Here is a 12,968-nt window from a genome sequence, read left to right on the forward strand (position 1 = left end):
AACTCAAGTCACCACCAGTGTTTTGGTCTGGTACGAGAAACCTGTACAAAATTTAAAACCCAAAGAAACATTTTGATGCAACTTTTAGAGTGGCGCATTAATGACAAATGGATAAAGACACGAAGAGGAATTTTACAGCCTCTGCAAAGATAACTATCAGGTTATGTAACTAAAAAAAAATCGCTGACCGCTGCAAGGTCTTCCTCCGCTGATTGGTCGACGATCGTCCAATTGTGACCACAGCTGGCCACGTTGGCAATAAGAAGTGATTGTGCCGTGGCCTGTTGGGTAAAATACGGCCCGTTTAAAAGGTGCTTCTCTCCGAACCGCAAGGTGACCAGGCGGACTGCGGTGTGGGAGACACGGGCGGTAGCTGAAGGAGATGCGGCTTTAGGAGAGAACACGAGCTACATGAAGCGTTTAGTCATAAAGAAATCTCTCGGCGCATCGGGGCGGTGAAGCCTGTTATCAGAGCGGCTCTGATGACCAGACAGAGAAGTAGTTCTTCATCTTCCTTTCACAGGAAACGCCGCACGCTCCGACAAGTTCCTATAAGATTTTTTTTCCATAAAATATATGGCGGCAGAGTAAAAGAAATTAGGACATTAAAGTTTTACTTTGCTAATATAACCGAGTGCTGTTTGAGCTGGTTCCTGTAAAACAGACCCATCTGTCTCTGGAGCGATGAGGTTCGGGGAGTTGGTTAGGGTTTAAGAGGTTTTTATATGCGTTGTGGAGTTTCAGTCTAAACGGTCTCTGATGTCAATGAAAAGTGTAAATGTCTAAAATGTGGATCTTGCAATTCGACTCTTTCTTGCCAAAGAAAGGGTGAAAAATCTTTATCAAATAAAAGGGAAAATTTTACTTTTTACTGCATTTAATCTACAGCTATATTATAAAGAAACTTTGGTAAGAGAGCTTCCACATCATCACATGGATCTCCTGGTCAAAAGTAGTTGGCTAAAAAACTACACGTCACCAAAGCATACCGTTCCCACAGTGAAGCATGGTGATGGCAGCATCATGCTTTGGAACAGTTTTCTTTTCACCTGGAACTGAGACCAACATGGTGGGTGGAGTAATCTTATAGATGTCATGTGTTTACTAGGAAAGGCCAGTAATTTCTGGTCAAAATGTGGCGTGCTGACAGAGTCCGTCCTAAAGAGAATGAAAGGCTGTAAGATCAAAATGGGCATCAACAAAGTCTTAGTTTAGGGGCTACAAACATTTTTTTTCTTCATTTTCTCCCTAAAAGATTTCAGTTTGTTTTACAGATGAGTTGTACTGTTCAAACTAAGAAGCTGGAAAAAAATATCTGAAACTGTTTGAATCAGAGAAACCAGAGATTTGTTTAGACGTGTAAACTATTTGACTAGGCATTTATTGAGCACAACTTTTCTTTTTTCCAGATTTTGATTTAATTGTGTGTAGTATGGCTTTTCTTTATTTATTTCTTTATATATTGTAAATGTTATTTCACCTAACAGTAAAAAGGTGCCTAGCATAACCTGTAAATCATTGGTATGAATAAAAACAAAAACAAAACAAAAAAACAAAAACACCATGATTACAATAGATTGGTTGTTTTATTGAGTTCATTAATTTTTCCAGGGAAGCAGGAAGCGCATGTTTGGCCACTGCACATAAACTCATCATCACTTCTCTCCTTGTTTACATTTCGGACCATACCAGCACCTCCATCTGCTGCTTTTTATGAGGTCAGAGTACCACAAGGCTTGGCCCATTCAGGAAACGAGACCTTCGGGGCTCTCGGGTATCTTGAAGCATTGTGCTAGGGATAGTTGTTCTTCTCTGCCGTGCCAAGCGGCTCTCGCGTTACCGCGATGGCATCAGATGGAGGAGAGGAGAATTAGACACCTGTGTGGGAGCGAACATCGTGCCTCGGCGGGGACACTGTAGACCAGTGTTAGCGTGGCAGCGATCACGCCATTAAAGTTTAAAAGCACAGACGCGGGGGAGTGATGCCAGAGAGGCAGCCAAGACGCCGCGGCTTGTTTTCTTTGTTCACACGTCTAAGCAACAAAGCGGAGACAACACGAAACCCGAGCCAGAACTCAGGAAAACTGACTGAAAATATGACCTGACTTTATCTCTTGACGATGGCACATTTTACAGATGCTTTGTCACAGAGTGTGTGCGCTGTGTGTGAACGGCAGCAGGAGGAGCATCTATGAAGACTGATGCGGACGTGGTACACTGTCTCACAAAGTAAGCCAACGTGATCCGAGGAGGCACGCAACACCCCGGACACTCCATGAAAAATTCACATGAGCCTCAGTCGTGTTGAAAGGCACAGCGAACACGCCTGCATCATGCCTGGACAATCTATAATGAAACTGTTGATCTGTGCTACGTTGTAATGTACGGATTTGGACAGAAAACTGGTATTCTTTTTTTTTCTTTTTTGTATGACAGAATTTAAAAAATATGAATATAACAATCGTTAGAATTAGGATCATGAATGTGGATCGGATTTTTCTATTTGTTTATGGTAAAAATGCTCATGGCGAGGTGATGGCTTTTAAAATTAAAAACGAAAGGCTTTAGTTCACCTTTTTCACTTTGACTGCAAGCCTCAAGCAAAGATTTTCTGCAGTATTTACATCAAAGCGTAGATTTAAATGATCTTATTAACCAACGACGTCGTTATTTCCAGAATATTTTTAGGGAAAAATAACCTTCATTCTGAAATTAGATGTTATAATGAGTAATGGAGTTATGAGTTTGATTTTTTGTTGTCTTGTATTTTTTGTGTCATACCTCATAATGCAGAAGTAAATCAGGAAAGTGATTTTAAGAGTACAACTGTATTTATGGTTTATCGTTACGACTGCTGCTAGGTATTTGGAGTTCATTGATCAGTTTGTTTGGGCTTTAAGGAATTAATTTATGACATATTTTGCGCAAAGAACCAAATCTGCTCTCCATGCATTATCACAATTCTTTTTGTTCGCAGAGATTAGACGGATTAGACGATGGCATCTTTTTCTTAAAGGGAAAAATAGGAGGAGCGACAAAGATACAAAAGAGATACGAAGGCAAAGAAGAGAAAACTAGGCATGATGAGATCTGTTCAGTGTGTGGATTAGAATAACTGGGACAAAATTAAACATCAAGTAAAAAGGTTTGTAAGTCACTGGAGTCCCATTCAGACGTGCTGGGTATCATGCTGAGTTTCAAGTGCTGTTAACTCGATACTGACAATTAAATATCACATAACACCTTCTGTGCTTTTGGTCTTGTAGCTGCAACGTATTTGACCGTCGCTGGACCTTTATCCCAAACTGGTTCGAACTGGCTTCACGCCGATTCTGGCCCAGTTCAGCAGCGTGTTCTTCCCAACTCTAAAGCTGTTATATGTAAACGATTTGAGTTGTCATTTTTCTGTTGATGCTTTTTGGGAGTCGTGGTAGGATCTTTTTAATTTATTTATTTATTTTTTTTTAGCAAGGAGACAATCTGGTGTTGTCTGTGTTGCTGTCCAAAATAAAGGATCTCTGCTAGCAGCTGGCCGATACTAATGCAATTCTCCCTCTTGTCATTGAAATCCGGAGACAAATTTTCCCCCCCGACCACAAATCCAGCCGTGTACTCTGACCTGAGCATGAGGAACATGAACTCATTACGCTGCCATTGAGTAATTTGATTTGTCTCTTGCTCACAACACAACAATTTCCCGCAAAACAGTTTAGCAGATTTGCACAGTCTGTAATGTAATCCTGTAATTTATGTTATATATGTCTTGTTTTTCCTGGAACACGGCCTCGTTTATAGATGACAATCCTCGTGAAGCACAGAAAGCCATAACTCACCTTGATGCAAAACAAGGAAAGGGGTGTCGGGCAACATCACATCACGCAATTAAAGTTTTCAGTATCACAAATGAAGATTTTGTTTGATAGTTGGAATCATGAAACATTGCTGTATCATATTTTATTTGTGCGATATCATCACATGATGGCCTCTTTATGGGGTTCTTGAGTAACTAAATCCGAGTTGAAATAGACCATGAAACACCGGATGTGTGACTGAGATGAAGAATATCTACAGTGGCAGTCTAGTGTCTCGTTCCAGTGACCATTGGGTCAGAGGCGGGACACTCTGGACAGGTCACCAGTCTGTCACAGGGCCATTTCAATCATCTCTTGACTCATCAAACTAATTGTAATGTCAGACAAAGATAACCTGAGTAAATACCAAATGCTGTTTTCAAATAATGAGGCTAAAAAGTCCATCCAAACCAACCTGGCTCTATGTGAGACAGCTTGTCAAATCTGAAAAAACTGTGAATTAATAACTGATTGATAAAGTTGTTTTTCACAAAACCTGCAGAGACCCGGTTACATCCAGACCTGATGAATCAAGAAGCCATTTAAATAGAACCTGTCTAATAACATGAAGAAGGCTTGAACATCTCTAAAAACAATGTAAAATACCCTCACAAAAACACACAACATGTCCATCTCTGACTCACTCAAAAAAAGAAAAGATTTTGGAGCGGCCTAGTCAAAGTTCAGACTTAAAAATACAATTAATATGCTGCTCCATTACATTAAACATCCTGGTAATCCCCTAATATGACTAATTCTGTGAAGAAGAGTGGGCCAGAATTCATCGTCCACTGTCGTTGCCAATTATCTCAAATGCTTGAAAACTACTCATGTGACAGCAGCATAAGCAGTTACCAGGTTTCAGGGGACAAATCCAAAAATGGGATGTGAGGGCATGAAAACCTTACTTCTCCCATGAAACAGACAAAATATTAAAAAGAAGCACTGAAAAAGACAGATCTTTTGTGCATACCTGACCATTAAAACCAAAACAAATGTATCTCTATGTTTATCTCTTGATTTTCTTCTTTTTACGTTTTTAAAGTAAGGGATGCATTTCCTATTAGATGAAGCTCTAAATAACTCGAGCCTTAGAATGGTAAAACACATTCATGGTTATTGAAAGCAACACTCAGATGTACAAACTCACCATGGGTCTGCGGTTTTCCACCAGGTGGATGCCAACAATTCCCAGAAACGCTCCAAAACTGAGCTGAAGGATCAAAAACAATGTTTGTGTTTGTAATTTAAAACCAACCGGGTCACCTTATAACCTTTCTCAAAAAAATAAATAAATTCTCACGGTGATGCCGGGGTAATATCCAGACACGGACACGTTGTCAGTGCGAGTGGCCGAGACGAGACCGACGGTGAGGACCACCAAAGCCACCATCAGCAGAGACACGGTCACCCACAGAGCCGTCTTCCCTCTGCGGACGTAGAGACCTGAAAGACGGGAAGAGTAAAGAAGGATGTCCAGACTCTGACATTAATGTGATTAAATATAGTGAAAATATTTCTGCACAAATCATGGAAAATACATATGACATGCATATTGATAAACATAATTTGATATTTTATACAACTAAAGCACATAGTGTTGTCGTCGTTACATTTTAGTCTTCAACTGTACAAACTGTTATGTGATTCACTGATTGTTGCACTTGATTCGTCATGCAAAAGCACAGAGATTTGGCTCCAGGTACTTTTTAAAATCCTTCACTTGCTGACAACTAAATCTTTTTTTTTTTTTTTTTTGCAACCTTTACAGGAATTATTGAGCTTTTCATTTCATTTCATTAAATTAAACGAACTTATAAAAGTGATTGCTCCTTCTGTACAGCAGAGGTACTTCCTCAAGTCTTTAGTTTATTCTGCTCCCTTTTTTCATGTGAATAATTTAGACTTTTAGTCTTTCCCAAACCTAACGGTGCCATTTGTTAACGCAACAGCAATATTAACACGAAGAAGGCTAATGATCAGTTTCATGGGGGGGGGGAATGAAGAAACATGCTTAACAGTGTGAAGGATGCTTATTTTTAAAGTTAGGTTTACCTGCAGAATCCAGAGTTTCTGTGGTTGTTTGCTGACTGCTCTGCTGTGTTTCGGGCTGCTGCTGCTGCATGTTGCTTCAGTCAGGATGAGTCTAAAATAAATAATAATAAAAACAAAAAACAACAAACAAAAACACAGTCCAAATGGTTCCTCTTGTGCAGTCAACTAACACTAATTTGCTTTCAAAATAGCGTCCTTATCCTTCACGGAGTAACGCGACGGGTTCCTGTGTTTCCAATCCACAGAGCTGCAGGATGTTCAGAGGAGGTTTCAGACAGCAGACTCTGTGAAAGGTCCGAAGGGTTCAATTTTACTTGTAGCCTGAGAGGAAGGGAGTCGCACAGAGGGAGGAAGAAGAAGCCAATCAGCTCCCTGTGTTCACCCGAGTGGTGAATTATTCAAATATTTATCTTACGTAAGTTTTATACGGCTTCAGGTGGATTCCTGTGGAAATTGTTTAGAAGATGCTGGGAAAAAATATACACCTCAGAGTCTAATGATGCATACAATTAGGTTTTACGAGGTTTTCATGACTGTGGGAAAGAATAATTTAAATGAGTACAGCACCCTCTACTGGAATGCAATATATATCTGACCTGCTGAAGCGTAAGACATACATTGAAACAAGAAAGGTTTAAATAAAAGTAACCTACACTCTTATTCACAGGCCCGATAAAGATAAATACGCCTTAAAAGAAATTCTTCTTATTCTTCCTCTTTTTTGGCAGCATCTCACAATGAAATTTTTTTTATTATAATTCATCAGCCATCCATTATTTCCAGTTTTATTTTTTTCCCCCAAAATCCCTGCAGTCATCCTTATCACCCCCAGAAATTCCTGTAAAAATAAATTAAACCTTAGTTTTTTTCAGGCAATCAGATTGTTTGGGAACTTTTAATTTGTAATCCTTAACAATTCATTATCCTTGGGGTGTAAAAGTGATGTGACACAAATTCCCATTAAAGTTAAAGCCTCTCCAAAATGGGATAAAGAAGAGAACATCCCTTTAAATGGAGGTAAATTTGTGTTGACCTTTAAAAGCATTGAATGTGCGAGGACAACATAGTTACTGACCTAAGCTTGTCCATCTTTACTGTGAGAGAAATAATGAAACACTTTTAATATGTGCAAAACAGTAAAATTATAATCTTCATAACAACCATTCAATTTAAGGTTTTTATTCACATCGTTAAGAGGGATTTCATTAATATTTAACATATTCAAATAATTATTTACATATCTAATGATCGACACATTGTTACTGTTTTTGTTTCAGCAAAAAGAGAAGATTGTGGTGGAATTTAAAAAATGAATGAGTACTTTGTAAATGCATAAACTAGAATATTAAGCATTAACCTCCTACATGATTAGCAGGAATAAATGTTAAACTAAAATAAAGGATTTATGAAACTAACAGAGACAAAAAGAAGTATTTTGTATGGACTGCAAGGGGTATAGATTCATTTAAAAACATCAAAACCACATTTGGATTAAATGCAAAACAGTGTATTTATTTGCTTAACATCTTTGTAGAAGAAAACAATCTTTAAATCTTGTTATAAACTAATGTGGTACACCGGGGAAGCAGAATGAGAATGATAAAAAGTAGGAGAAATATGTACAAGCCGTAAGCATCGGTATGAAAAATAAACACTCTGCTGTTTGACTTTTGCTTTTCATTTAGTCTCATAGCGACTGAAGAACTTCAAATTTTTTACTCCTAACTAGAACAGACACATTGAGTGTTGGAAATAAATCTGTATATTTTGCAAAAAAAAATATGTTTTTAAAGAAGCCTGATAAAAAATTGAATACCTTGATGAACTGTTGAGCAATTTCTTACTATGGAACAATAATCCTATAAATATCTTTACATTGCACAGTTCTTGAAGTACAAAAAAAAAAAGAATCATTGATGACATGAATCCTCCCGCACTGCCTTCTTGCCCATCCCTGTACAATCACTCATATAGAGAAGAGAGGTTTCATGTTGAACTCTCAGCTCAGCGTGCAGGTGGAGGACTTGGGCGGCTGCTCCAGGATGGACTCACGCCGCAGGTCGTTGGGGAGGGTGCCGCCGGGACCCCAGACGTTGAGCTCTCCATAGATCCCTGTCTCTAACATCTCCTCCTGCCAGGGGATGGGGATGTTCCCCGTGGCGAACTCATCGAAAAATTCCTTGTCTACGTCTTCCAGAGCCACGCCTTTCACCGTGGAGAAGGCGCCAACGTTGTCCAGGTCCTTGGCGTACACCGTCTTGGAGTCTGGCACGAAAGGGGGAGGTAGGATTCCTGAGGGGGACAGAAGGTGAAAGAGTTTGTCTTAGATAGTTTGACGTTGGAGACGTCGATGTTATAAGATTCACATCAGCAACAGGATATCTAATGTTCTAGTATTTTACTTTAGTGAGTGAGCAACCCAATTGATATTTTACTCTAACAAAGGTTTAGTAAAGCTTGTACATTGAAATGTTTCAACTGATTTAGTTGGATCTACTTCTCAATAAAACCAAAGCTTTTAGAGCCCTATTTGGACTTGTTGACGGTCCAAACAGGGTTGGTCAAAGCTGGGAAATGATCAGAACCTTGTACATTTTAAAACTCTTCTCTGACGGGTGGGCAGAGGATTTGTTTGAAGACTTTTTTTTTAACCATAGAGCAGAAACGTCCTTTTGGTGACACTAACAGCTTGCATCTGGACATTTATTTCTGTCACAAACTGACCTGCGTTCAGTTTCCTCCAGTTAATGTCCTGGAAGAAGGGGTGAGCCCTCAGCTCGTCACACGAGCCGTCCTTGAACCCGAACCTCTTATCGACCTCCTTGCAGAGCAGACCCTCGCAGATGGACCGGGCACTCTCGCTGAACTTTTCCGGATAGGTTACGGGATCGTTCAGAATCCGTTTCTTCACCACCTTGTTCTCCACCTGATGCGACAAAATCAAACTTCTGCTCAAACTCCAAAATCAAAGAAGCTCCTCGTTTATTCATGCAGCCTTTCTTTTCCGTCTACCTTCTCTCCGCGACTCCTGAAGGGTCCCTTAGCAGCCAGGAACTCATAGAGTGTGACTCCCAGAGTGAAATAATCCACAGAGTAGTCGTACTCTTCGCTTTTCAGAAGCTCGGGAGCCATGAAACCTGAACAGGAGAATAAGAAGTTCTCAGTGTTTAAACTGGAGCATCAATTTAGATTTGATGTAATGAATGAAATAATAAAAAACGCCAAACATTTTTGTTAGAAATATTTTGCTTAGTGTCTCAGTTGGCTACTGCTGTAGGAGATCTATTTAAAAAAAAAAAAGCAATTTAATCTTGAATCGAATTATTTTCCTTGTAATTTAGTTTTCTTAATTTAAGATCATGTCTCTTCAAGGCCATCATTAAGTCAAAATGAAAATAAAGTGACACAGACAAAGACGGAGGTTCTTAACCAAATCAATCATTAGGTATAAAAAGAAAAGCCTGCATGATAACTAGAGCATTATAGGACCTGTTGTTGTTGTTTTTTTAAGTTCAAAACTTCAAAATGTAACCGCTGACATTAAATAAGGATCAACTGTTTGGCTCTCACACATTCAGTTGAGGCCAAAAGCCTTTGTTTAAAGAAAATGTTCTTAAGCTCACTGTGTGAATGTTTTGTCTGTACCTGGAGTTCCAGCATAGCCCTTGATTTTGAGCTGATCGTCTGCCAGCTCCACGGCGAGACCCAGATCAGAGATTCGCACGTTACCTGTGAGAATAAAAAAAACAGCACAGAGATGTCAAGAGCTCACTCTCTGACAAACTCTATTTGCTATAAAAATAAATCTATCAACACTAGATGTAGTATGACAAAACAAAACCATCTGTTTAGTGGGTTTTTGAATCCTTGTAAATCCAAGAGAAAAAGCTTAACTTTTCCCAGAAATGCAGAGCCTTGTAAAATACTCAATCATCTCTTGACTCATCAAACTAATTGTAATGTCAGACAAAGATAACCTGAGTAAATACCAAATGCTGTTTTCAAATAATGAGGCTAAAAAGTCCATCCAAACCAACCTGGCTCTATGTGAGGCAGCTTGTCAAATCTGAATAAACTGTGAATTAATAACTGATTGATAAAGTTGTTTTTCACAAAACCTGCAGAGACCCGGTTACATCCAGACCTGATGAATCAAGAAGCCATTTAAATAGAACCTGTCTAATAACATGAAGAAGGCTTGAACATCTCTAAAAACAATGTAAAATACCCTCACAAAAACACACGTGTCCATCTCTGACTCGCTCAAGAAAAGAAAAGATTTTGGAGCAGCCTAGTCAAAGTTCAGACTTAAAAATACAATTAATATGTGAAATGCAGAGCCTTGTAAAAAGGTTTCATACTCCTTGAACTCTTTTTTTTTTTTGCTGCACTGAGTTTTATATACAGTTATCAGAGTAAAAGGTGCTAAAACACAAATGTAAGCCACAAGTTTCAGATATTTTAATCATATAAAACAAACCAAAATTCAAAGCATGTGCCTTTTCCTTCTGCTGCTCAACTTTGCTTTGCTCTGTCACATAAACCATCGAAGTAACATGACAGAATAATTACACAGGTAAACAGACTTCTGTTAGGGTATGGATATTTAACAATCTTGGGCAGCTTTGATTTATGAGATTTATTTGCAAGTAAGAATTTCACTTTCAACACTTTTTGCCATGTTTACAAAGCAATGACACTTCAATTCCTAGTACATGTTTTACTTAACCAGCTGGGTTTCGGTCATTGGCTTAAACCTCTGAAAAATAAGGGAAAAGCTAGTTCATGCTGATGAATTAGCTGCATTTAAAGTTCCTCCCTTTAGTTGAGTGTGTGTGTTTCTGACCCTCATTGTCCAGCAGCACATTCTCTGGCTTCAGGTCTCTATAGATGATCCTCTTCTGGTGGAGGTGCTCCATGCCCTGGATAATCTGTGCTGCATAGTAACAGGCCCGTGGCTCATCAAAACCCGGGTTGTTCTCATCCACATTGTAGATGTGATACCTGGAAGCAAAGTTATTGATCAGAGACAGGGTGGGAGATATTGTGTAATTTGAACTTCGTGGAAGATGACATGAAACAAACAATAATAATAGTTAAAAAAAAAAGAAGTGTTAATAGAAGTTCTAACCTCAGGTCTCCTCCATTCATGATGGTCATGACCAGACATAACTCGATTTTTGTCTGGAAGGCATAAGCCAAGGAGACAATGAACCTGCTGTGAACTCGGGCGAGGATCCGTTTCTCCACCATCGCCCCCTGGAGGAAGAAGAAGGTAGTAGTCGTAAGTAAACCGTCCTGACCATCTTCATTCACAGGCTTCTTACTAATCCCCCGTCTAGCTTTGAGGAAATGTTGTAGTTGTTCCTTCTACTATATTGACAAATTTCATGGTTTCTCTGTAAGCCACCAACTCAGCCAACTTAATCGCACAGTGTGTTTTTCTCAGCTCTCAGTTTGTGAGCCTTCTATAATTAAAAAAAAAAATTAAAAAGTAATATAAAGTAAAATATGAAGACAAATGTATTACTCTAACTTACTGGGTCTGGCAGTTGTATGTAGAGCATTTCAATATAGACTCAGTAAATATTAGTAAAGCCAGTTTCATCAAGCTTACGTTGAAAATTATAATTTATTTTGGGAGTAATTTGTGGAGACAATGTGCCTGAAATTTGACTCCGAACACAGCTTGCATCGCATCAACAATACACAATAGATTCAGAATCTCTTACCTCATAACCTTTTCTTTTCTTTAACCTTTTCTTGTTGAGCTTTTTGCAGGCGTACAGTTTTCCTGTGCCTTTCATCTGACAGGCGGACACTTCCCCAAAACCACCTTTACCCAAAACACGGAAATCCAAAAACCAGTCCTCTCCCACCGGCTGCATCTCCAGCCACTTCCACTGCAGGAACCTCTTCAGATACATGCTCTCCAGGAAGAAAGTGTAGGGCACTTCTTTGAGGAAGTCCATGACGCTGTCCATGGTGTCGTTGAAAAGATCGTCGCCGGCTTCGTGGTGTTTCTCCTTGACCTTTGTGATGCCATTCTCCGGCAGAAAGGGGCAGTAATACTTGGCATCAGGCTCCATGTACCGAGACAGGATCTTGCCGGCTTTACTGGCTCTGTCCTCGTCCTCAGCCATGTTGTATTCCTCGATATCCTTCCAAAGACGGCAGGGGCCTTTGTACTCGTTGTTGGAGTCCAAGAACTCCTGGAAAAGCCGTTTGCCGATGGGCTGCTCCACGCAGACGGTGTTGAAGCCCAGATCCAAGGTTTCACGCAGACCTTCACAAACTGTGATGTGAGGCAGCTTCAGGCGGGAGCGGTACTTCTTGTCTCGGTTGACGGCTGGATTGGCGGTGCCATCGAAGCTCCCACGGGCAGAGATATAGGCAGAGTTGGCCACCACTGTGGTCAAGCCACCAATATCCATGGTGATACAGAAAAAAAAATCTATTCAAAGAGGTTTTAGCTGAAAGTTTATAAAGGAGGAAGCCCAAAACAAAAAGGATGAAAGTAGGGATTTATTCGTCCCTTAGGGATTTTAGAGGCAAAGTTTATCAGCCACCTATCATCCGCTCACTGCAGAGACCTCAGTGAGGTGATCACTGAAGCTCACAGCTTCTTCTCGCCCCTTCACACACATGCAGATCGGCCTGACTCATCACCTTTCTCCAAAGGGATTTATCCACTCCGTTATCTCTCTAATGCTATGTCCTGTGCTTAGCCCATGTGCTCGCTGCAAGAGACGAGGAGGCTGAAAACAGAGCAAGGAAAAGACAAGGGAGGCAAAAAGGAAGCAAGAATACATCAAAGTTCATTACATTTCAGACAAAATAATATGCATTTCCATGATATCCTCATACATTTGGTCAGAGCTTATTGCAGTGTCATAATGTAGCTTTATTCTGTATTTGTACAGGCTTTATAATGGTCTTACTGGTTTTCCTTTGGCTTTTGGTGCTTTTTGTCCCATTCTGTATTCCTAACCTATTAACAGTGTGTAAAACATTAAGACAGTGGACAGGAGGAGAGCAGAAAAACAGGTTTAAAACCCTTTG

At 39.8% G+C, this 12,968-nt stretch overlaps 2 protein-coding genes across 6 annotated transcripts in view; both read right to left on the minus strand.

Annotated features, from left to right (window-relative positions):
* The window catches only part of tmem255b (transmembrane protein 255B), a 17,173-nt gene extending 10,951 nt beyond the window's left edge, over positions 1–6,222 (minus strand). For 2 of the 5 annotated variants that reach the window (XM_016672403.1, XM_007553959.2), the window contains exons 1-3: positions 5,907–6,221; positions 5,155–5,297; positions 5,002–5,064 (exon numbers count right to left, since the gene is read on the minus strand). In XM_016672403.1, coding sequence (XP_016527889.1) covers positions 5,002–5,064; positions 5,155–5,297; positions 5,907–5,976 — 276 coding nt within the window. In that variant the 5' untranslated portion in view covers positions 5,977–6,221. Of the gene's footprint in view, positions 1–5,001; positions 5,065–5,154; positions 5,298–5,906 lie in introns of all 5 variants that reach the window. The other 3 variants (XM_007553960.2, XM_007553962.2, XM_007553961.2) reach the window with 3 other exon arrangements.
* A 1,173-nt stretch (positions 6,223–7,395) lies between these two features.
* On the minus strand, positions 7,396–12,568 carry grk1a (G protein-coupled receptor kinase 1 a). The gene is made up of 7 exons (XM_007553963.2): positions 11,639–12,568; positions 11,038–11,165; positions 10,753–10,910; positions 9,552–9,635; positions 8,919–9,043; positions 8,631–8,832; positions 7,396–8,198 (listed from the first exon to the last, which is right to left on the minus strand). The coding sequence occupies exons 1-7, from the start codon at positions 12,338–12,340 to the stop codon at positions 7,906–7,908; spliced, it is 1,692 nt and encodes a 563-aa protein (XP_007554025.1). The 5' UTR covers positions 12,341–12,568; the 3' UTR covers positions 7,396–7,905.
* Between the last annotated feature and the right edge of the window lie 400 nt (positions 12,569–12,968).

This window comes from Poecilia formosa, unplaced genomic scaffold (assembly GCF_000485575.1).
Source record: "Poecilia formosa unplaced genomic scaffold, Poecilia_formosa-5.1.2 Scaffold60, whole genome shotgun sequence".
NCBI classification, from domain to species: Eukaryota; Metazoa; Chordata; class Actinopteri; order Cyprinodontiformes; family Poeciliidae; genus Poecilia; species Poecilia formosa.

Excerpts from the sequence above, each read along its gene's own strand:
- grk1a (XM_007553963.2), bottom strand. The coding sequence starts at position 12,340 with ATGGATATTGGTGGCTTGACCACAGTGGTGGCCAACTCTGCCTATATC. Across the intron at positions 11,166-11,638 it reads AGAAAAGAAAAGGTTATGAG|GGGGCGATGGTGGAGAAACG; the intron begins GTAAGAGATTCT and ends TTCTTCCTCCAG. Across the intron at positions 8,199-8,630 it reads CTGGAGGAAACTGAACGCAG|GAATCCTACCTCCCCCTTTC; the intron begins GTCAGTTTGTGA and ends TGTCCCCCTCAG.